The sequence below is a fragment of the Globicephala melas genome, chromosome 3, assembly GCF_963455315.2.
Source record: "Globicephala melas chromosome 3, mGloMel1.2, whole genome shotgun sequence".
Lineage (NCBI taxonomy): Eukaryota > Metazoa > Chordata > Mammalia > Artiodactyla > Delphinidae > Globicephala > Globicephala melas.
The window spans coordinates 116,014,484-116,037,900 of NC_083316.1; the positions used below are offsets into that span (position 1 = coordinate 116,014,484).

The following is a 23,417-nucleotide window of genomic DNA, read 5'->3' on the forward strand; positions in this document are numbered from 1 at the left end:
TAATGTAAAATTGAATACAACTCTTTTGGTAAGCCACTGTTCTGATTTTTGACCATGAAAAAATTAGCTACTTCAAACTCACAAAACCTAATTTTCCTAGGAAATAGTTTACCTCTGATAGCCTCTAATGGTGGTACTATCTTAAAGAGTCTGGGATGTTTGGGGGCATTCTTGTGTTTTAAATCTACACCTTAGAAAATATCATAGGGAATTCCTTGGCCATCCAGTGGTTAGAACTCAGTGCTTTCATTGACATGGCCTGGGTTCAATCCCTGGTTGGGGAACTAAGATCCCACAAGCGGGGCCTGGCCAAAAAAAAAAAATCACAAAAAGGGGTTATACTGATGCAGCTAGAAAATCAATTCCTGGTTTACCTAATACTTCTTATTCAGTTATTCTAATAAGACACAATGAACTCTCCTATAGGGTTGCTGAGATCCAAAAATAGGGAATTCCCAAATTATTTGCACTGTACTCTTTACTCAACCCACAGCAATCATCTGTCTATTTATATTAATGAGTATACTCCTTATCATTTATTTTATTTCTTTATAAATTTATGTATTTATTTTTGGCTGTGTTGGGTCTTCGTTGCTGCATGTGGGCTTTCTCTAGTTGTGGTGAGCGGGGGCTACTCTTTGTTGTGGTGAGCGGGCTTCTCGTTGGGGTGACTTCTCTTGTTGCGGAACACAGGCTCTAGGTGCGTGGGCTTCAGTAGTTGTGGCACGTGGGCTCAGCAGTTGTGGCTCATGGGCTCTAGAGTGCAGGCTCAGTAGTTGTGGCACATGGGCTTAGTTGCTCCGTGGCATGTGGGATCTTCCCGGACCAGGGCTTGAACCCATGTCCCCTGCATTGGCAGGTGGATTCTTAACCACTGCGCCACCAGGGAAGCCCCTCCTTATCATTTAATCACAGCTGTCAGCTCTGGAAACACCTTTGCTAAGGGAAAGCCTTTAAATACTGTAAAGCTTGTAGTATTGGGTTGACAACCAAGAATGTGCAGTGTGCTCACAGTTTCAGTAGGACAATGGAAGGTAAATTGTGGGCTCTAAGATCCATGTAGGGTAAGTGGAGGAAAAATCACCCCAAGGAGAAATCTACTATATAAGAAGATCTAAAAATTCTGCATACTCTTAAATTTTTTAATATTGTTTTATTTTATATATACATTTGCATATAATAAAATGCTCAGAACTTTAATGTTCTTTTATGTTCAGTTCTATGAGTTTTGACAATTAAATATATGTACGTGTGTAACCGCCACCCAAAACAATATATAGAACATTTCCATTACCCCAGAAAATTTCCTCGATCCCTTTCTTGGCAAATCACCTCCTCAACAAGAGCACTTTTTTGACTTCAAACACCAAAAATCAGTTTGTCTGTTTCTGGACTTCATATAAATGGAATTGTACAGTTCATATTCTTTTGCATCTTTCTTCTTTTGCTTAACATAATCGTTTTGAGATTCATCCATGTTGTTAACTGTGTCAGTAGTTCATCCTTTTTTTGTTATTGTAGAATTCCATTGTATGACTTATCATAATTTGTTATCCCAGTCTCCTGTTGATGGACATTTGGGCTGTCTCCACTTTTGGGCTATATACAAATAAGGCTGTTATGAACATTTGTGTACAAGTCTTTTTGTGGACATATCTTTTCATTTTTCTTGAGTAAATACTTAAGAGTAGAATTGCTGGGTCATATGGTAGATGTACATTTAATTTTATAACAAATTACCAAACAGTTCTCCAATCTGGTTGTATCATTTTACACTCTCACCTGCAATGAGAGTGACAATTGCTGTACTTCCTTGTCATCACTTATGGTTGTCAATGTTTTTGATTTTAGCCATTCCAGTGGGTATGAAATGGTATCCTGTTATGATTTTAACTTGCATCTCCCTGATGACCTATAAATTCCAAAGTATTTGAAAATAACCCTTGGTCAAAGAATGTATCACAGGGGAAATTAGAAACTATTTTAAACTGAAGGAAAATGAAAAACAAAACATAACTAAGTTGTAAGATACAGCAATAACAGTGTGCTTTATAAAAATGCTTTATTACAAAATGCTTATATTGGGAAAAAAAGGAAAAGTGTAAAATTGGTGATCTAAGCTCTTACTTTAAGAAGTTAGAAAAGAACAAATTATATCCAAAATAAATAGAAAAAAATAATGAATATAAATCAATAAAATAGAAAATGGACAAATGATAGAGAAAATGTAAGGTCAAAAGTTGGTTCTTTGGAAGGATTAATAAAATTGATAAATCCCTGGGACTTCCTTGATGATCCAGTGGTTAAGACTCTAGGTTTCCACTGCAGGGGGCAGGGGTTCGATCCCTGGCAGGGGAACTAAGATCCCCATATGCCGCGCCACCAAAAAAAAAAAAAAAAAAAAAAGATTAAATGTCTCAAACAGCATTTAAACAGAATAAAAATGTAAGACTAAAATAGGCATATATTTTTTAAATATTGATAAATTCCTAGCAAGATTTAGCAAGAAAAAAATAGACAAAACACAAATAACCAACATCAGGCATAAAAAAGGAACACCATTTTATATATATATATTTTTTTTAATTTAATTAATTAATTAATTTGGCTGCATCGGGTCTTAGTTGCAGCACATGGGATCTTCATTATGGCATGTGGGATCTTTTGTTGTGGCACACGGTCTTCTCTCTCATTGTGGCCCCAGGGCATGTGGGATCTTAGTTCTGCAACCAGGGATGGAACCTGCATCCCCTACATTGGAAGGGAGATTCTTAACCACTGGACCACCAGGGAAGTCCCTGGGGATCCCATTATAGATGCTACATATAGTAGAGGAAAAATAAGATATTATGAGTAACTTTATTCTAATAAATTGGATGACCTAAATGAAATGTACAAATTCCTTGAAAAACACAACTTATCATAATGGACACATACATATGAAAGAAATTAAGTTTATTATCAAACTCTTTCTGTAAAGAAAACTCCAGGGTCAGATGGCTTCACTGGAGAATTCTATCAAATATTTAATGAAGAAAAAAAACAATCCTACACATACTCACGCAGAACATAGAGGAGGAACACTTTCCAATTTATTTTTATTTTGTTTATTTTATTTTATTTTTTTTTTTTGCGGTACGTGGGCCTCTCACTGTTGTCGCCTCTCCCGTTGCGGAGCACAGGCTCCGGACGCGCAGGCTCAGCGGCCATGGCTCACGGGCCTACCCGCTTCGCGGCACGTGGGATCTTCCCGGACCGGGGCATGAACCCGTGTCCCCTGCATCGGCAGGCGGACTCTCAACCACTGCGCCACCAGGGAAGCCCTCCAATTTATTTTATGAGGCCAGAATAACGTTGATATGAAAAGTTGACAGAGATATTACAAAAAAAGAAAATTATAAACCCTTATCCCTCATGAACATAGATGCAAAAATCTGATCAGTCTTTGATATAGCAATTTCATTCTTAGGAATTTATACCAAAAAGCCCTCTTACAGTTGTACAAAGATCAACTACAGAATATCCACTATAGCAATATATTTTTTTCACTATAGCAATATATATTTTTTTAATTTATTAATTTTATTTATTTATTTATGGCTGCATTGGATCTTCGTTGCTGCGCCCGGGCTTTCTCTAGTTGCAGCGAGCGGGGGCTACTCTTCATTGTGGTGCGCAGGCTTCTCATTGCAGTGGCTTCTTTTGTTGCAGAGCACAGGCTCTAGGCGCGCGGGCTTCCGTAGTTGTGGCACATGGGTTCAGTAGTTGTGGCTCATGGGATCTGGAGCAGAGGCTCAGTAGTTGTGGCACACGGGCTTAGTTGCTCTGCGGCATGTGTGATCTTCCCGGTCCAGGGCTCAAAACCGTGTCCCCTGCATTGGCAGGCAGATTCTTCACCATCAGGGAAGCCCTATAGCAATATATATATATATATATTTTTTTATAGCAATATTTTTAATGGTAAAAATTGGAAACAACTTACATATCCCCCAAAATGTGACAAGTTAATTAAATATGGTACATTTATATGATTGAATATGTAGCCATTAAAATATAGTAGACATATGTCTTGACACAGGAAAATTCACCATATATTGTTTATTTTAAAAGTAAATTATCAAAAATTTCAGGTGCTTTCACCACACACACAACAAATGAGGAGATAGAGATGTAGTAATCATAACACTATGTTTATGTATATCAAATCAACATGCTGTACATCTTAAGTACATAAATTTTTTTTAAAAAAGGTAGATTACCAAATGGTATAATGGCATGAGCCTACATTTTCAAAGAAAAATATGTATATATATATAATGGAAAAACACTGAAAGGACATAAGCCAAATGCCAAAAATGGTTAATCATTGGATGATGGGAGTATGGTTGACTTTTATTTCCTTCCTTTTACTTATCTGTATTTCTTGCAACAAATATATATTACTTTTTAATATAAAAATGTTATTGCTGAAGAAAAATTTTTAAAAATCTGACCAATGGGCATTTTTGTACCTCTCCCATCACAGTTCTCAGGAAGAAAAGATTTAGGACTTTGGACTCTTCCTCTTCACCTTCAACCTAAAACCTATGCATCTTGGGCGACTGGACACAGCTTTTCCCTCCTTTGACTCACTGGGTCCATGGTGGCCCTGCCCTATGGGTCCAGCCTCTACTCAGTAGATGAAGCAGTACAAGTTTTGCTGCTGATGTGTTATGTGACTTTTGGCAAGATTCTTTTCCTTAGGGACTCCAGTTTCTCCTCTCTTAATCAATGATCTTCAAGGTCCCTTCCAGACAGAGGAAAGAACAGATTTAGAATCAGAAAACCTTGGTGGAGACTTGAGAATGTGGGCATCACCTCCCAGGAAAATATTCTTTACTATTCTTCCGTGTTCCCAGTGTCTCCAGACAGGTAAAAAGCACCTCCCAGCCCAGGCCTTATAAAACCAGTGAGCCTTATATTTCACTAGTCCTGGTGCAGGGTTCGACACAGAGTAGTTGCTCAGTGAACTAGCCTTTTGCCTTCATCTTCTAAAAACAACCCCAAAATAGGTTTTCTAACCTTGCATTTGATGGTGATTTGAACGCAAGGTTGGTTTTAATTACTGGAGCACACGTTTTGCAAGTTTTTTGTTTTTTTTGTTTTTCTCCCTGAGGTAACAGCTACAGTGCCTATTTGTAACAATTTACCAAGCAGAGCACTTCTCCTGACATATCAGTGGCTGAGACATTCAAACTGTCTCTCAGCTGGGGCCTTTGTCGGAAACACCATCTCAGGGCTGCCTGCGTCGTGCTTGTACAACCACATTCCCGCAGGTGCCCAGGCTGTTGCCACGCGGCTTCCAGGGAGGGATCTGACGAAACTCTCGACTTCAGGGAAGTCCCAGCTTTGCCACTGTGGAGCTGTGTGACCTTGGACAAGTCCCTTCCTCCTTCAGGAACATTGCAATGGACCTAAGCGCTCTTCCCGGGTCCGTCTACGCTCTGGGGATGGTCGGGTGATCTGAAAAACATTCGCTTTTAACGTTTATTGATCTCAGGTGTCACGCGAATGAGGGACCACAAACAAGTAAGGGACTCATCGGTCGTAGCGAGCGAAAGAGCTTCTGCGACCCGCACCACAGGTCTCGCGAGATCTCCTCCTTGCGCTTCTCGGCGTCATCGTCTCGGCGGCCGTGGCAGCGACGGCGACAGCGCGTAAGGTACTCACAGGGGCGGCCCGTATCCCTCCGCCGCCGGCGCGGCCCAGCCCTCCCTCCCCGGCCCGCCAATCCCCGCTCTCCCGACCTGCCCCTCGGCCTGGGCCCACCCCGCGCTCCGCCTGCCCCACCCCGGCGGCGCCGCCCGCCCGCGCGTCCCTCGGTCCACCTGCAGCAAGCAGTCCCTCCGACCGTCCGACCCAGAGGCGCCGGCCGAGCCCGAGGCCTGGGCTCTTGCTCCCTGGCGGAGGGATCCGCGGCGGCTGAGGAGGCGGCGCTGAGCCTAGAAGGAAGAGGCAGCTACCGCGGTGGCGGCGGCGGCGGCTCGGGCGGCAGCGCATAAAGGGGCCGCCGCCGGGTGATGCGGTGACCCCTGCGGCAGGCTCAGGAGCCGAGTGGGCCACGGCCCCAAGTCCGTCCCGCCGGACCCGCGCTCCGGAACTCCCCATCGTCTCCGGCCGACCCGCGATCACCGAGGCGGCCTCGCGCCCCCTCGTCCCTTCCCCGTCCCTCCCCTGCCCCTGTTCCCGCCCCGGGGGCCGCCTCCACCTGCCTCCCACGATGGCTCTGAAGAGAATCCACAAGGTAAGCTGCCAAAGGTCGGCTTTGGCGGGTCGGGCTGCCGGGTGGGTCGGCTGAGCAGGCTGCGGCCTGCATTTCCCGCCGTCGCCTCCGCCGGGCTCGCAGCTTCTTTGGACCCGGCTGCCGGCGATGCCCCGGCCGGGCTGCCTTCACACCCCACTCCCAGTGATGGCGCCCACGGAGGCCCGGGCGCAATGCCCGCGCTTAGGCCGGAGGTATGTTCGCCGGCTCAGCGTTCCTTCCCGGCCTCCTCTCTAGGCCCCGCGTGGTATGGAGTCCCAGGGCCTCTCCCCGGCCTGGGACTGCTGTGCCAGAGGGCCATTGTCCGGCCGTGCCGGGAGGGGGTGCTGGGACTGGGGCGTTGGGCGGCCCCATCGACGGAGGTCGAAAGGGCTCTATGCCCCATCTCTGCCAATAAAACCCCTACCCCCACTTGCCTAGGCTTCCTCCACAGAACCGCTTGAGCTTGGGGCCCGTATCTCAGGCAGACTGAGGAAGCCTTTTTGTCCGATCCACAAATATTTCTGGAGTTCACTTGCCTCTTAGTGGCCGCACGCTTCGGTCCACTTAACTCTTCTAGAAACTGTTAAGAGTAGGAAGTTCAGGAGGAAATAAACATGACTTTTATGAGGCAGGAGGGAAGTAGAGGGAGAAGCGTTTTATTCCTTGAGGTTGCCAAATGTAGTCAGAAACTGACACTTCAGTTTGCAGGAATGGATTTAATAGAAAACCTGTTAAATTGTCAAGGGTAGAGGTAGAAACCTGAAAATTGAAAACCACTGGAGAGAATTTCATAAAGTTTCTTTTTACATTCTCTTCGCAAAACGGATTTTAACGCTTAAATTAGGTGATATGTTCAGGGAGATCCTTTTAATGGAGGAGGTATTTTGCTACCTTTTTCCATTAGGAAGGATTTCTTTGCCCTTTAGGATGAAGGGTTATTTATTTGTAGTTGCCTCTACAGAGGTTTTTCTAATATTGCTCTGGAGTATGGGTTTAGCTTAAAGTTTAGGGTTTTTTCCCTTCCCTGTAATATTGTAACCTCCTATTACCTCTCACTATCTTTTTTTCCTTCTTCTTCTCAGAAGTGGGGAAGCGGCACTGGTGATTTTTGTTTGGTGTTTCACTTGGCTACTTGGAGAGGCTGTATTAAACCTCTAGCCAGTAAGAAGTAGATCCTGGGATTATCCATCCTAAAGGATGGGATAGAGATGCAAGGGGAAGAGAACCAATTTTCACCTTGCCTTAAACTCAGTGAAAATGCAGGTTTGGTCAGTTTAAACACCTCAGCTCAGCAGCTTGTCTTCGTTTCATTCTTGATCAAAGACCTTTAATGTGGAATTAATCCCAATGGTTACTGTAAATTAGGTTAGATCCTCACCAACTTCTTTTGACTTTGATTTCTATCAGATGAAAAAGGGCAGACTTTAGACAGAGTAAATCTACTAAAATGAAGCCGGTTATTTGTTAAAAGAAGCTTGAACTTTAAGCAAAGATCTCTTAACCATTTAAGGAGCAGGAGCACACTGAGGACAGGTCTTCCAAGTAAATAATACATATGCATTTTTAAGGCTTTAAGGAGTTATGAGATTTTAAAGACTAATTGAGAAGTTATCAATTCAAGATTATACTTGTGGAAGATTGTGGCCTTATTTTTAAAACCTGAAGAAGAGTGAGTATAATGTGCGATCACTTACAAATCAAGAAATGTAGCCTTTAATCTCTACTCTGATATGTATGTTATGGAGGTTTTTTCAGAAAAGGAACTAGCACTCAAAACATGCATTTTAATCTTCTAATATCCTTGCCTCCAATAATATGATTTCTTTTGAATACTACATGTTCTCTAGATTTTCTCTAAAAGATGCCCTTATTAAAATTTTAATAAGGAAAATCAAGTGTACACAATGATAATTTGAACTTTTAAAACTCAGTATTAACCTTTTTTCACCTGGTTTATAACCTAGAGCCATCCTCAAAGTATGGCTCAACTTCTGAGACTGCCAGGGATTAGAAAAATAAAATTTATTTTTGATGTACATACTAGTCATAGTCAATAAGATTGTGAAAACAAAATGGAGATTTTTTTCCCCTAACTTTTTGTATGACACCAATTTTAAATTGAATGCAGACTTGGATAAGACCAGTCCTATCTCACCCTCAGCCCTAGTAATGTATCTGCGATGGAATCCCCCAAAGACATACTTGGCTTACATAACTGATCTTGGTCTTGAACCTTCTCAGTTGCTATTCTCTGAGAAAATAGTTCTGCTTAAATACCTCTCAACTTCAGATATCATGAACTACTGCATCTGGGTTCTAATAAAATTTTATTAAGAACAAATACTTTTGACATGTGGCATCTTTAGGAATTCAGTATCTTGTGTTTCATTGACAGAGGGAAATAGTGTTCTGTGAATCTGACAGTCCTTTAAATGCCATGACTTTTTTGGAAAAAGCTTTTGGTGGACTTTATTTTGATATATACTTTAAGGTCAACTGACCTATGCTTTAACAGAGTTTACCAAAGAGGTTTCATTTTGAACATCCATTGTAGTTCTGTGCAGGGATTGGGACCCTTTGGGATTGTTCGTATCTACACCAATTGGCCCCAGCCTGCTACGTTTTGAGGTTTTCTGCTGACATTATCAGTCTTCAGCTTTGATTTTGATGCTTTGAGTGTCTGCCTCTAGCAGCACCACCCCCAGCCCTTTTCCAGTTGGCTGCCTCTCATCTGTTGTGGGCTGGGAAACCAGATCACTGAGCTTATTAAAATTATGTCTAAAATAAGATCCAGTAGGCTCTGAGTGAAGAGGGCTTCATGTGTTCTGTGAACTGTGTGGTCTGACTGATCAGAGACCTTTTTTTACTTGCTTCCTGTTTTTCTTCTTTACCTTTGTTATACAGATGCAGGAAGCTTTTTGTTGCTCTTAGCGTGCCATAATATTGAAATACAAGGTTAATTTCTTTATTTTGAGGAAGGGTAAAAGGCTGAATATCATGATTCTTTGAAGAATTGAAGACAGACCAAAGTTAAGATGCTAAAAAGCTCTTAACAATGATAGTGCCTTGTACATTTTAATGGTGTCGTGCTAGTTATAGTTAACATTTGGAATACATAGCTTTAATGCCAGGGCTATCACTTGATTTACTGTATTTCTATGATTAAAGGTCTTAAGGCCCCTGAAAAGCCCAGTCAGTCAATTTTCCAGTAAAATAAAGATTTCAAACTCTGATGGCTAGGCAGGTGACCAAAGTGAGCAAAGAGAATTGGAGGGAGCTAGAAATTGCATGTGCTATTAGAAGAGGGCAGCTGCTATTCAGCTCCCTCCAAATGTTGCTATTGCCAGGATCTGTGCCCAAAGTTGCCAGATTTTTTTTTTTTAAGGGAAGCCACAAATCCAGATTTTTGGCAGCCAATTCAAATTAAAAACAACAAAACCAAAAGACATCACCACACTTTTTTGTAGATTGGTAGGCACCAGTTCAGTATATGAATTAAAAATAACCGAAGATTGAGGTTCAGCAAGTAACCAGGAGTGTAAGGATTAAATCATTTAAACCATACTTTGTCTTTTTAAAAGTGTCAAAGTATTGTTTTATGTAAATGGGTACAATTAAGTATCAGTAGTTTTTTGTAAACTTCTAATTAACTTCTTTGGTGAAGTTTTATATGGTTATAGTCATAGGAAAAGCCAATTTAGTAGATGCATTGATCCCATGGTAGGAGTTTACATCTTAACTCTTAACTTCATTGTGATCCTGTTTCATGTTATGAATCATCTTTCTGTAGACTACATACTTTCAAAATGTCTAAGATTGCCAGTTACCAAAGGGTGATTTTTAAGGATATGGGAAAGGAGTTGTAACATTGTAACAGTACTAATTTTAAGATTATTTTAAAATACTGTACTAGAAGTGTGATATCATACATTGCATTAATCTTATCAGAGGTAAGGATCCAGTGAATTCCAGTCAAAATGATGAAACAAATTAGCAAATAGTCTTGAGTATTTGGAACTTCAGTATAATAAATGGTTGACAGAAGATGACTGTTTGAATTAGTTTTATCTTGGAAAGCAGACATCCTTTTTATTTATTTATTTATTTGGCTGTGTTGGGTCTTCGTTGCTGCGCACAGGCTTTTCTCTAGTTGCGGCGAGTGGGGGCTACTCTTCGTTGTGGTGCGTGGGCTTCTCATTGTGGTAGCTTCTCTCGTTGCAGAGCACGGGCTCTAGACGTGCGGGCTTCAATAGTTGTGGTACACGGGCTCAGTAGTTGTGGCTTGCGAGCTCTAGAGCACAGGCTCAGTAGTTGTGGTGCACGAGCTTAGTTGCTCCACGGCATGTGGGATCTTCCCGGACCAGGGCTCGAACCCGTGTCCCCTGCATTGGCAGGCGGATTCTCAACCACTGCGCCACCAGGGAAGCCCCAGACATACCTTCTTACTCCAAAAGATAAGCTTCTTGAAATCTCAGGGAAGATTTTTATTTTTTCCTTTAGAAAAGGATTTTTTGTTTCGCAAAGGTTCATTGAATTGAGAAACTTTATTTGGCTCTTCTGGGTTGCTATTTAAATGTAATTTAAACAGCCGTCATTAACTTAATAAATCTAGGGTTTTTTTTTTAAGTCTCCCAGTGTGTATTACTGTACTGCTGACTGACAAGGAGGAAGTTTTGACAAAGCCCAATTCTGGATATTTTAGTCCAGAGAGAGAGGGCTGCTGAAATATCCTAGGCAGTTCCCAGGATAGGAATACCTGACTCATGCCTGATGCTGCCAGCAACCTCTGCAGCCTCATCCCAGAAATGAAGGAGCACACTTGTTTTTTCTGTAGAAATAAAATTTTGGTGGTTAGGTTCCCAGACTAACCTTCAAAATCATGTTAAACTATGACATAGGAAATAAAGTACCATTTGTTCTTTTGTCTGCACAGTCAAGTGAAATTTCAAGTAATAGAATCAGAAAATTTTAGCACTGCATCACCTCTCAGAGCTACTGTCTGAAAAGGCCATGTGACTTTGTAGGGCTGGATAAAGAACCTGGGTTTTTTGACTGTGCCCAGTGTCTTTTCTGGCAGGCCCTATACTCGTAGGTAGTCGTTAGGTATGTAAATCCAGAGGATGCAATCTTTTTCTTTTGTTTGAACAATTGGATATTTAAACTATGCCCTGGAACCAGAATATTTTTTCCTCAACATCTCTTGTTATTGTTGGAGAGGTGTCTATGAATTCCCTTAAAACTATGTAGATTTTTTGGGGGGGGGGTTTCAATGTTTTAATTCCAAAAAGCAGAAAAATAAGAAACTATGCAAATTTTTGATGTTCTGTCCTCCATATATCTTTCATCATAGTCAAATGGTTTTTTTTTTTTTCAAATGGGTTTTTTAATCTCTCCAAAAGACTAAGAATCACTGTCCCGTCTCCTTAAACATTCTGTTTTAATCTCAGTAGGTGACCCAATTACCTATTCTGTAGAGGAAATAGAAATTTGTGTGAATTCTTTCAAATTTCCTTTGAGGCCTTTAAAAAGAAAAAGAAAAACCAAACACCACAGCTACCATCTTTAGAGTACTCACTCTGTATCAGAATGACTGAATCTTCTGAACAACCCTATGAAAATTCTGTTCTCCCCAGGTTAGAAGAGAAAATGGAGATTTGGAGAAGTAAACAAACTTGCCTGTGATTATATGGCTATGATAGGAAAAGCCAGGATTCAAATGCATTCGATCTTGACTATGGAGCCAGCCATTGCTCCAAGTATATACCTTAGTCATTGCTCTTCTTCCCTTTTGTCTCTGAAGAATCTATACTTTACCCATTGCAAGCTAACTTTTTTTTCATCCTATTCTTTTTGCCAGGTCCTTGCTCTCTAGTAATTGTCCCTGCTCTCCTAGTTCTAATCTCTTCTCTGACTCTCCTAAGCATCCAAACTTGTCTAAGACTTTCCTCATCCTAAAAAAAAAACTTTTAAACTCTCCTCTCCCCTAGAGCTGATTCCTTTCCTTCCTCCTCTTTATCCCTTCCATCTCTGGCATTTCAGTGCCAAAATTCTTGACAGAATAGTGTCTGTTCACTGTTCTGGGACTGTTCAGTAAGGTCACTGATGATTACTTAATTGCCAAATTCAATGGATACCTCAGTTTTGTAACACTTAGTGTGATTATACTCACATTATTACTCATTTCCCTTAACTTTTGATAAACTTTCTCCTCCTTTCTCATATCTAGTGTTCTAATAATGTTAGTATTTCCTAACGTTATTAGAACACTTTTCAAACTAATATTATTTATGGATACAAACAAAAGTTCATGAAATAATGCACACTTGGATTAAAATTGACAGCACAAATGGCTGTCAATTAGGTAAGCTAATTAACATAATCAATATATAATATACAAGCACAAAAATAGGTAAATTAACTTAAAAACAAAATATATTAAGATGAAACATTATTCATTGTCATTTTGCTATAAAGTAACAAACACCTAAAGAATAGTATTTTAAGAAAATGAAAGGGATCCTCATCAGGTGCTGCACTAAATGTGTTACTCTTGGGAATTCCCTGGCGGTCCAGTGGTTAGGACTCCACGCTTTACTGCTGAGGGCCTGGGTTTGATCCCTGGTTAGGGAACTAAGATCCCACAAGCCGTGTGGCATGGCCAAAAGAAAAAGACGATGTGTTACTCTGTATTGTTTTCATTATAGTATAATGTGAAAATTTTTTCAGGCAGGTGCACTACAACAAAAGAAAGAATTAAAACTGCATGTTTTGCAATATTCATGCAATTAGGCCACTACCAACATTATTAATTGTCTCATGGGCAGACAGATCACCTAATTAAAAAATAAAAAGTATATGCTTTGCTCATGTTTATTTTAAAATAATCTGGTTTTTCGGGCTTAAGAATCAAAGGACTCTGCTTTTCATTTAAAACTTCCATGGGACTTCCCTGGTGGCGCGGTGGTTGAGAATCCGCCTGCCGATGCAGGGGACACGGGTTCGTGCCCCAGTCCGGGAGGATCCCACATGCCACGGAGCAGCTGGGCCTGTGAGCCGTGGCCACTGAGCCTGCGCGTCTGGAGCCTGTGCTCTGCAACGGGAGAGGCCACAACAGTGAGAGGCCCGCGTACCGCAAAACAAAACAAAACAAACAAACAAAACCCTTCCATATTCTAGCTATAAGTCCATGGGGAATGTAGAAATATTTAGTATTCAATAAGCTTTGATTAAATAACTTCTCAAATATATATTGAATTATGATAATAAACAGGATAGTTCACTGAAGTCAGGTAATACCCATGGTTAAATGCTGTTTATGCATCGGAACACATATAATTTGCTTTGTGGTGTGCAAGTTTCTTGAGGCAAATTATTGCTTTAAATTCGTGGAAATATGTAGTATTTCTTAAAGACATATTAAAAGTAGATAAAATTTAGGACAAAAAGATTGCCATTTTTATTCCTATAATACATGTTAGTGTCTCATGAGAAATATTAGTGTAATTGAAACAGTTCTAATTGATCTTTCTCAGAATTATTTTCCTTTAGTCTTTGTGCTTTTCTTTATGCCTTCTCAACCCACTCTCTCCTCCTGAATTCTTTCTGCATCCTTGGAGATCCAACAGACTGCTTCTCTGTGAAACATGCCCCAGTAATGCAGGCAGTAGGATTCTGCTGTAGAACTGTTTCTTAGTATGTAGACATGATTGATTATTACCCGCTCTAGACTGAGCTCTTCTGGGCAAAGTCCCTGTCTTACTTATTATATTCCCAGTACCTGATGTATAGTAGGCATTCAGTTTTTGCCAGCAACATTTAATGAAAGTCAACAGCAAGTGGTATAGTGGAAAAAAATAGTAGGATTTTGGAGCAACATGCCTACTGAGTCATGTTCTAACCCTGTGGCCTTAGGCAAGTTACTTCACTGATTTTTTTTTGGCCTCAGCTTCCTTGCCTATAGAATGAGGATAGTGTCACATACCCTGCAAGCCTGTGGGGGATGAGTAGAAAGAAAATATGGACCATGTAAAAGATAGTTTTTTGTTTTTTGTTTTTTTTTTAAACTTATTTATTTAATTTATTTATTTTTGGCTGCGTTGGGTCTTCATTGCTGCACGCGGGCTTTCTCTAGTTGCAGTGAGCAGAGACTACTCTTCATTGTGGTGTGCGGGCTTCCCATTGCGGTGGCTTCTCGTTGCGGAGCACGGGCTCTAGGCGCATGGGCTTCAGTAGTTGTGGCACGCAGGCTCAGTAGTTGTGGCTCGCGGGCTCTAGAGCGCAGGCTCAGTAGTTGTGGCACGCGGGCTTAATTGCTCCGCGGCATGTGGGATCTTCCTGGACCAGGGCTCGAACCTGTGTCCCCTGCATTGGCAAGCGGATTCTTAACAACTGTGCCACCAGGGAAACCCAAAAGATAGTTTTTAATATTAATTACCACTGGCTTAACTGCCCAGTAATGATGACCCATGAAATTGGTAGAATCTTGAAATCTTAGGTGTCAGTGTTAAGTGTCTGTTTAGCATTTCACCTTCATTGGTACCCCAACCAAGAAAGAAAAGGGAAAAAAATATACCCTGATGTTGTAAGGTGATGTTTTCTAACATTTCTAAATGAAAAAAAGGGACTGACTTCCAAATTTTTTCTTCAACAAAGTTCTAACTATTGTTATCTTAATACGTTTTCAATAAATGTGATACTTTTGTAAGCCTAGACGTGAAAACAGTTCTCTTAACATAATCTTGTAATAGAAGTATCTGCTGCTGTCCTTTGAGCATGTCCCCGCACCACCTGTAGAACATCAGTGCCTATATAAGTGATAGCACTCCTTTGCCAACTTCTTAAGGGCGTATAGCAGATAAAACATTTGAAATCAAAGCTGAATTTTACAGAAGCTGCAGTGATAACAGTTTAGAAATAGGTTTCTTAAAATAATAGTATGCTAATGGGAGTGAGTGATTTTCTTTAGATTAAATGTCCTCATTTATACCATCTGTATTAGTTTCATAGGGCTGCTGTAATAAATTACAAAAAACTGAGTGGCTTAAAACAACAGAAATCTATTCTCTCACAGTTTTGGAGGCCAAATGTCCAAAATGAGCATACCTTCAGGGCCACACTCCCTCTGGAAGCTCTGTGGGAGGATCCTTCCTTGCCTCTTCCAGCTTCTGGTGACTGTAAGCATTCCTTGGTTTGTGGCCGCATCACTTCAGTCTCTGCCTTCATCTTCACACTACCTTCTCTGTGTGTGGTCTTCTCTTTTATCTCTTATAAGGACACTTGATCTTACACTTAGGGCCCACCCATGTAATCCAAGATGATCTTATCTCAAGATCCTTAATTTAATTATGTTTACAAAGACCCTTTTTCCAAATAAGGTAACATTTATAGGTCCAAGTAATTAAGATGTGCCACATACCGTTTTAGGGACCATTCAATGCTGTATGCCATCTAATCCCCAAATTCTAATAAAGTGACTGCTGTAATTACAGTTGGGCTTTTCTGATTTTGTTTTTATCTTTCTAAAATTTTGAAACAATCTCAAACCTACCAGGGAAGTTGCAAATACAATACCTAGAACATCTTTTTCTTTAACCATTTCAGAGTAAGGTGCCAACATGATGACTCATCAACCCCAAATACTTTAATGTGTATTTCTTACAAAATGGACATTCTGCTACATAATCGCAGTATAACCATCAAAATTAGGAAATTTCCATTGAGATACTACTGCTATCTAATCGTCAGACTCCATTTAAGTTTTGCCAGTTGTTCCAATAATGTCCTTTATAGGAAAGAATCCAGTCTGTAGTTACTTGTTGCATTTAGTTATCTATCTCTAGTTTTCTTTAATTCCTTAGTCTTTCCTTTGCTTCATGACCTCAACACTTTTTTTAAATTAAAGTGTAGTTGCTTTATGACCTTGACACTTTTAAAGATTAGAGTCCAGTTATTTTGCAGAATGTCTCTCAGTTTGTGTTTTTCTGATATTTCCTTGTGATTAGATTTAGGTCATGCATCTTTGGCAGGAATGTCACAGAAGCAATGCTATGTCTGTCTCTACATCCTATCAAGTGGTACATGATTTTGGTTGGATTCTTTTCATTCCATCCTGTCAGGTGGTATACAGTTTCAGTTTGACCCATTACTGAGAATTTTCACTTCCATCACTTGATTAAGGTGATATCTACCAGGTTTCATACTGTAAAGTTACTCTTTTTCCTTTTGTAATGAGTAAATAATTTGTATGGAGTTGCTTTGAATATATGTACTTCTTCTGTTTTTACTCTTTATCTATTGCTGCATAAGGAAATACCCTAAAACTTAGCTGCTTAAAACAATAAACATTTATTATCACATAGATTCTGAAGATTGGGAATCCAAGAATGGCTAAAAGCTGGGTGGTTCTGGCTCAGGGTCTTTTTTTTTTTTTTTTTTTTTTGCGGTACGCGCGGGCCTCTCACTGTGTGGCCTCTTCTGTCGCGGAGCACAGGCTCCGGACGCACAGGCCCAGCGGCCATGGCCCACGGGCCCAGCAGCTCCACGGCATGCGGGATCCTCCCAGACTGGGGCACGAACCCGCGTCCCCTGCACCGGCAGGCGGACTCCCAACCACTGCGCCACCAGGGAAGCCCTCAGGGTCTTTTTTGAGGTTGCAGCCAAGCTGTTGCCGAGGGTTGCAGTACTCTGAAGACTAGAGGATCTCCTTCCAAGCTCACTCCGTGGTTGTTGGCGGATCTCAGTTCCTTGTGGGTTGCTGGACTTACAGACTCATTTCCTCCCCACGTGGGTTTCTCCGACTCAGAGCTGCCTGAGTGTGCTTAAGACATAGCAGCTGGGTTCCCTCAGAGTGATCTAAGAGAGATAGAGCATCCAAGTGAAAGCCTGTAGTATCTTTTATAACCTAATCTCAGAATCGACAGGCGTACCATCACTTCTGCCATGTTCTGTTGGCCTCACAGATTACCCCTGGTACAGTGTGGCAGGGAAGACTGCACAAGGGTGTGAATACTAGGAGTTCAGGATCGTTGGGAGCCAACCTGGAGTCTGGGTGCCACGCTGTTACTCAAAAATTTTAACTTACTCATTTTAAAGTTTATATTTGTATGGACTCATGATTTCCTATTTTATTCATGTGGGTTTTAATAATTTATTATTATTTACTTTAATCCTCAAATTGTCCCCAGTTTGCTTTTTTCCCCATCATTTGAGCACTTCTTTAAGTTCTGGCACAAAAAGATGTTTCCTGCATTTTCTTCTACCTTCCCTGCTCTAGCTCTGTTATCATCTATTTTTCCAAGGATCCCTTGGTCTTTTTATTGGTGAATGGTATTTAGAAACCAAGATCTGGATGCTAGGTATGCTCATTGCTTTTGGAATCTCACTGTTTCCAGGCTTTCTCAGTGTAATCAGTGGATGTAGCTAGGGGAATATGTGTATGTATAGATTTACTTTTCTCTATATATATCAAAAACCATGAGTTCACACCGGTGCCTCTAATTCCAGTCCAGTACCATAGGTTTCACCCCGTATTTTTTCCTTTCAATATTGGTATTCCTTTTCTTACAGTGAAAAACCTGGCTTCCGTTAATGTATTTACTCATTTGATCAATTCCCCTGTGTATAATCAACTTCCCATTGCTGTGGCCCACCTGCATAGATAACGATTCTTTGTCCCCGTCTCTCCTAGGGATGCCCTTCTTAACTCTGTCCTATCTTGGACATCCTGCACTGGGTCATGCCCATTCCCCTGTGGATAGCCTCACTATTTTAAAAAACAAATTACAATATAGGACTTGTTTGACATAAATATTTAGATTAAAAACTGTTTAAAATAATAATGCTAATTGTTACTTAAAACACATATGGAAAAATCAATCTAGTGATTGTGACCACATGCACTTTTCCCAGTTAGGGAATATGGCATTTTCTATAGCCCATTTTTGGAAAAAACTAAAACCATAATTTTAGTTTAGTGTTATTATTATGAGACAATTTTGATAATTATACTAGTAACCTGTATAAACTAGTCTCCATTCTTAGAAATAGTTGGAAGGAACCATAATTTAAAGTCCCGAAACTTAATCTTTTATTATGAAGTATTTTTATGTCTACAGAAAGTTTTAGATACTGATGTGACCAACACCTAGGTACTTACTATCCAGTTTAAGATTCAGACCTACCTAATTTAGCTTCAGTGTTAAAGTTTAGTCAGGAGCCATGGCTTCTTTTGGTAATTTATGAGCTTGGGATCTTTGCATATATTTAGAAATATTCATGTTTTGATAAAGGTACATTGTTGTAAGTAATGGGGAATTACTTGTGAAACCTCCCCTACTTTACCTATTGCATCAAGGCAATACTATATCATCACTGAGTTAAGTAGTAGGCTAGATTCCTGTCCATTGAAAGGTTATTTATACTTTAAGCATTGTGTTTCACTTTTGTTGACTAGAAGTAATAAAATCCACTTTGAAGTAATTGAGCTTACCAGGAGTATATCATACATGCTTGTGAACTCTTTTTAAAATTGTGAATTGCCATGATATTTATATCCATTTCAAGGTTGACTTGAAATCATTGCCCACATGTTTAAAACACTGATTAAATTGGTTTAAAACAGAAATTTGAATTCCTTTCAAAGAGAAATAGTTATACCATTTATTTTTATCACTACAGGGCAAATCTCTAATGAATAAAAATTTGTTTAACTTACAGTGACAATCCCAAAACATGCTTATGCAATATTTTTTTTCAGTATATCCAAGTCTTATTTCAGTTCCTCTATTGTTGAACCTATAACTTGATATGAAAATTAAATTGTATGAGGTCACATAAACCATTAATACAAGGTTAAGAAGATTGTTCAGACTTTGAAGAACAACTTGAAGGTAACAATGTAGTGGCATTGGATCATGAACATGACTTGATCTAATCTGGGAGTGTGAGGTAGGACCACCAGTGTGGCACTCCTTTTACTTTTTTTAAATTTTACTTATTTATTTTTGGCTGTGCTGGGTCTTCGTTTCTGTGTGTGGGCTTTCTCTAGTTGCGGCGAGCAGGGGCCACTCTTCATTGCAGTGCGCGGGCCTCTCACTGTCGCGGCCTTTCTTGTTGCGGAGCATAAGCTCCAGACGCGCAGGCTCAGTAGTTGTGGCTCACGGGCCTAGTTGCTCCGCAGCATGTGGAATCCTCCCAGACCAGGGCTTGAACCCATGTCCCCCGCACTGGCAGGCAGATTCTCAACCACTGCACCACCAGGGAAGCTCTCCTTTTGCTTTTATAGTCTGTACTTTCATTGTCTTCTGGCTTCCAGTATTGCTGTTAAGTCCCAAACTATTCTGATTCCTGATCCTATATATGTGACCACCTTCCTTTCTGGAAGCTTATAGATTTTCTTTGTCCCCAATGTTGTGAAATTTCATGATGTTTGGTGGTGTAGGTCAGTTTTCACTTATTTTACTCAACATTCAGTTGGTCTTTTTGAGTTTTTTTTTAATATTTATTTATTGGCTGCATCGGGTCTTAGTTGCAGCACGTGGGATCTTTCATTGCGGCACACGGGCTCTTTGTTGCAGCATGCGGGCTTCTCTCTAGTAGTGGCATGCAGGCTCATTAGTTGTGGCACGTGGACTCTCTAGTTGCAGCACGCAGACTCCAGAGGGCGCAGGCTTTGTAGTTGTGGCACATGGGCTCTCTAGTTGTGGCGTGCCAGCTCCAGAGCGAGTCGGCTCTGTAGTTGTGGAACGTGGGCTCTCTAGTTGTGACGCACAGGCTCAGTAGTTGCGGTGCACAGGCTTAGTTGCCCCTCGGCATGTGGGATCTTAGTTCCCTGACCAGGAATTGAACTGGCGTCCCCTGCATCGCAAGACCGATTCTTAACCACTGGACCACCAGGGAAGTCCCTGAGTCTATCTATATGGATTTGCTTATTCTGGACCTTTCATGTAAATAGAATCATACAATATGTGACCTTTTGTGTCTGGCTTCTTTTGTTTAGGCATAGAGTTTTCAAGGTTTAGCCAAGTTGTATATATCAGTAGTTAATTTCTTTTTATGGCTGAATAATATTCCATTGTATGAATTTACCACACTTCCTTTTTCCATTCATCAGTTGATGGGCATTTGGGTTGTTTTCTTTTTTTTTTTTTTTTTCCCCCGGTACGTGGGCCTCTCACTGTTGTGGCCTCTCCCGTTGCGGAGCAACAGGCTCTGGACGCGCAGGCTCAGCGGCCATGGCTCACGGGCCCAGCCGCTCTGCGGCATGTGGGCTCTTCCCAGACCGGGGCACAAACCCGTGTCCCCTGCCTCGGCAGGCGGACTCTCAACCACTGCTCCACCAGGGAAGCCCTGTTTTCATTTTTTAACTATTAGAATGATACTGCTATGAACATTTATTTTAAAATTTTTGTGTTAACGTATGTTTTCATTCCTCTTGGATATATACCTCAGAGTGGAATTGCTGGATCATATGGTTAATTTATTTTTAATTTTTTTGTTTCCTTCTAAGAATTTTATAGTTTTAACTCTTACATTTAGGTATTTGATCTGTTTTTTCCAATTTTATTTTTTTTTTTTTTTTTTGCGGTACGCAGTCCTCTCACTGCTGTGGCCTCTCCCGTTGTGGAGCACAGGCTCCGGATGCGCAGGCACAGCGGCCATGGCCCACAGGCCCAGCCGCTCCGCAGCATGTGAGATCCTCCCGGATCGGGGCACGAACCCATGTCCCCTGCATCGGCAGGCAGACTCTCAACCACTGCATCACCAGGGAAGCCCCAATTTTTTAATTGTTGTAAAATACATATAAGATTTACCATTTTCACCATTTTTAAATATACAGTTCATTGGTATTAAGTATATTTGTATTGTTGTACAACCATTACTACTCCATCTCCAGAACTCTTTGTTTTTCAAAACTGAGAGTCTGTACCCATTAAACAGTGACTCCTGATTTCTCCCTAGCCTTTAAGCACCCACCATTGTACTTTATCTCTCTATGGTTTTGACTGGGTTCCTCATAGAAGTGGACTCATACAGTATTTCTCTTTTTGTGACTGATTTATTTCACTTAGCACAGTGTCCTCAGGGTTCATCTATGTTGTCAGAGTTTCCTTCCTTTTTGAAGGCTATTTACTATTCCATTGTATGTATATACCATATTTGCCTATCCATTCATCTGCTGTTGGACACTTGGGTTGTTTACACATTTTAGCTATTCTGAATAATTCTGTAGTCAGCATGGGTGTATCTTTTCAAGACCCTGCTTTCAGTTATTTTGGGTATATACCTAGAACTGGAATTGCTGGATCATATGGTAATTATATTTATTTATTTATATATAATTAATTTATTTATTGGCTGCGTTGAGTCTTCGTTGCTGCCTGTGGGCTTCTTCTCTCTAGTTGCAATGAGTGGGGGCTACTCTTCGTTGCGGTGCGCGGACTTCTCATTGCGGTGGCTTCTCTTGTTGCAGAGCACCAGCTCTAGGTGTGTGGGCTTCAGTAGTTTCAGCACGCGGGCTCAGTAGCTGTGGTACGTGGGCCCTAGAGCGCGCGGGCTTCAGTGGTTGTGGCTCGCGGGCTCTAGAGCGCAGCCTCAGTAGTTGTGGCGCATGGACTTCAGTGATTGTGGCTCACGGGCTCTAGAGCCGAGGCTTAGTAGTTGTGGTGCACGGGCTTAGTGCTCTGCAGCATGTGGGATCTTCCCGGACCAGGGATTGAACTCATGTCGCCTACATTGGCAGGCGGATTCTTAACTGCTGCACGACCAGGGAAGTCCCCAGTAGTTTTATTTTTAGTTTTGAGCAACTACCATACTGTTTTCCACAGTGGCTACACCATTTTACGTTCCCCCTCCCCCACCACCGTGATGCATAAGGGTTCCAAATTCTCCACATCCTCACCAACGTTTACTATTTTCTGTTTTTGTTTGGTTGGTTGGTTGGTTGTTTTTTTTTTAATAGTAACCATCCTGATGGAATGAGATAGTGGCCTTTAATCCATTTTTAAGTTAATTTTTGTATATAGTTTGAGATAGGAGTCTAAGTTCATCTTTTTCATGTGAGTATCCTGTTGTCCTAGCACCATTTGTTGAAAAGACTGTTCTTTCCCACATTGAATTGTTTTGGCAGCTGTGTCAAAAACCAATTGGCCATAGATGTATGGGTTTATTTCTAGACTCTCAATTCTGTTCCATTGACCTATGCCTGTTCTTACGTCAGTACCGTACTGTCTTGAATACTGTCGCTTTGTGTTAAGTTTTGAAATCAGAAAGTGTGAATCCTCCAACTTTGTTCTTTCCCAGGATTGTTTTGGTTTTTTGGATCCCTTGCATTCCCATATGAATTTTAGGTTGTGCTTGTTGTTTCTTTTTTTAAGAAAAAGGCATTTGGAATTTTGATGGAGATTTCGTGGGATCTGTAGATAAATTTGGGGAGTGTCTGGACTAGTCTTGCTATATTTTCTTTTCTATCTTTTATCTTTCTGGACCAGGGCTTGAACCCATGTCCCCTGCATTGGCAGGCGGATTCTTAACCACTGCGCCACCAGAGAAGTCCCTACGTGTTTTTTAAATAGTTTGTGATTTTCTCCTAGATCAATATGTAACGTTTAAAAATGGCTGCTCTCTTTAAATTTAGCTAAGATGGGTAGCTGATTATTTACCTTATTATTGAGGTTTTAGGTAAATATTTATACCTGCTAAGATTAAATATTATTTGGTTTTATAAAGGACCTTGGGCAAAATACTGGGATGCCAAATCTGAAGGGATATGGATCACTTGAAATAAACTACTTTTATCATGACTTTACCCCTTAACAGTATTTTAAAATATTAAAAATATTTCTCTTGGGCCAGTAGCTTCCAGTAGCAGGGTAGGTTGGGGGGGAGGTTGTGTGTGTGTGTGTGTTTGTTTATTTTAGTATTTAGCAAAATTAGAAATTTGGTGTTGTTTTGCTGAGAAACTGGTATGGTGATAATTGTTGGAAGGATCTATTATTGAGCCTATTATCTTTAGAGACTACATAGGGGTATTTATCATTTAGCTTTGCTGTATAACAAATGACTCCAAAACTTAAAACAACGTGATTTATTATTTCTCAGGATTCTGGATTGACTTGGCGGTTTTGTTTCATGTGTT

General features: G+C 40.8%; 1 protein-coding gene across 1 annotated transcript in view; it reads left to right on the forward strand.

Annotated features, from left to right (window-relative positions):
* Positions 1-5,802: 5,802 nt before the first annotated feature.
* The window catches only part of UBE2D2 (ubiquitin conjugating enzyme E2 D2), a 57,593-nt gene continuing 39,978 nt past the window's right edge, over positions 5,803-23,417 (forward strand). Inside the window, exon 1 of the mRNA XM_030869446.3 lies at positions 5,803-6,283. Within this exon, the coding sequence (XP_030725306.1) occupies positions 6,260-6,283 (24 nt within the window). The 5' untranslated portion in view covers positions 5,803-6,259. The remainder of the gene's footprint in view (positions 6,284-23,417) is intronic.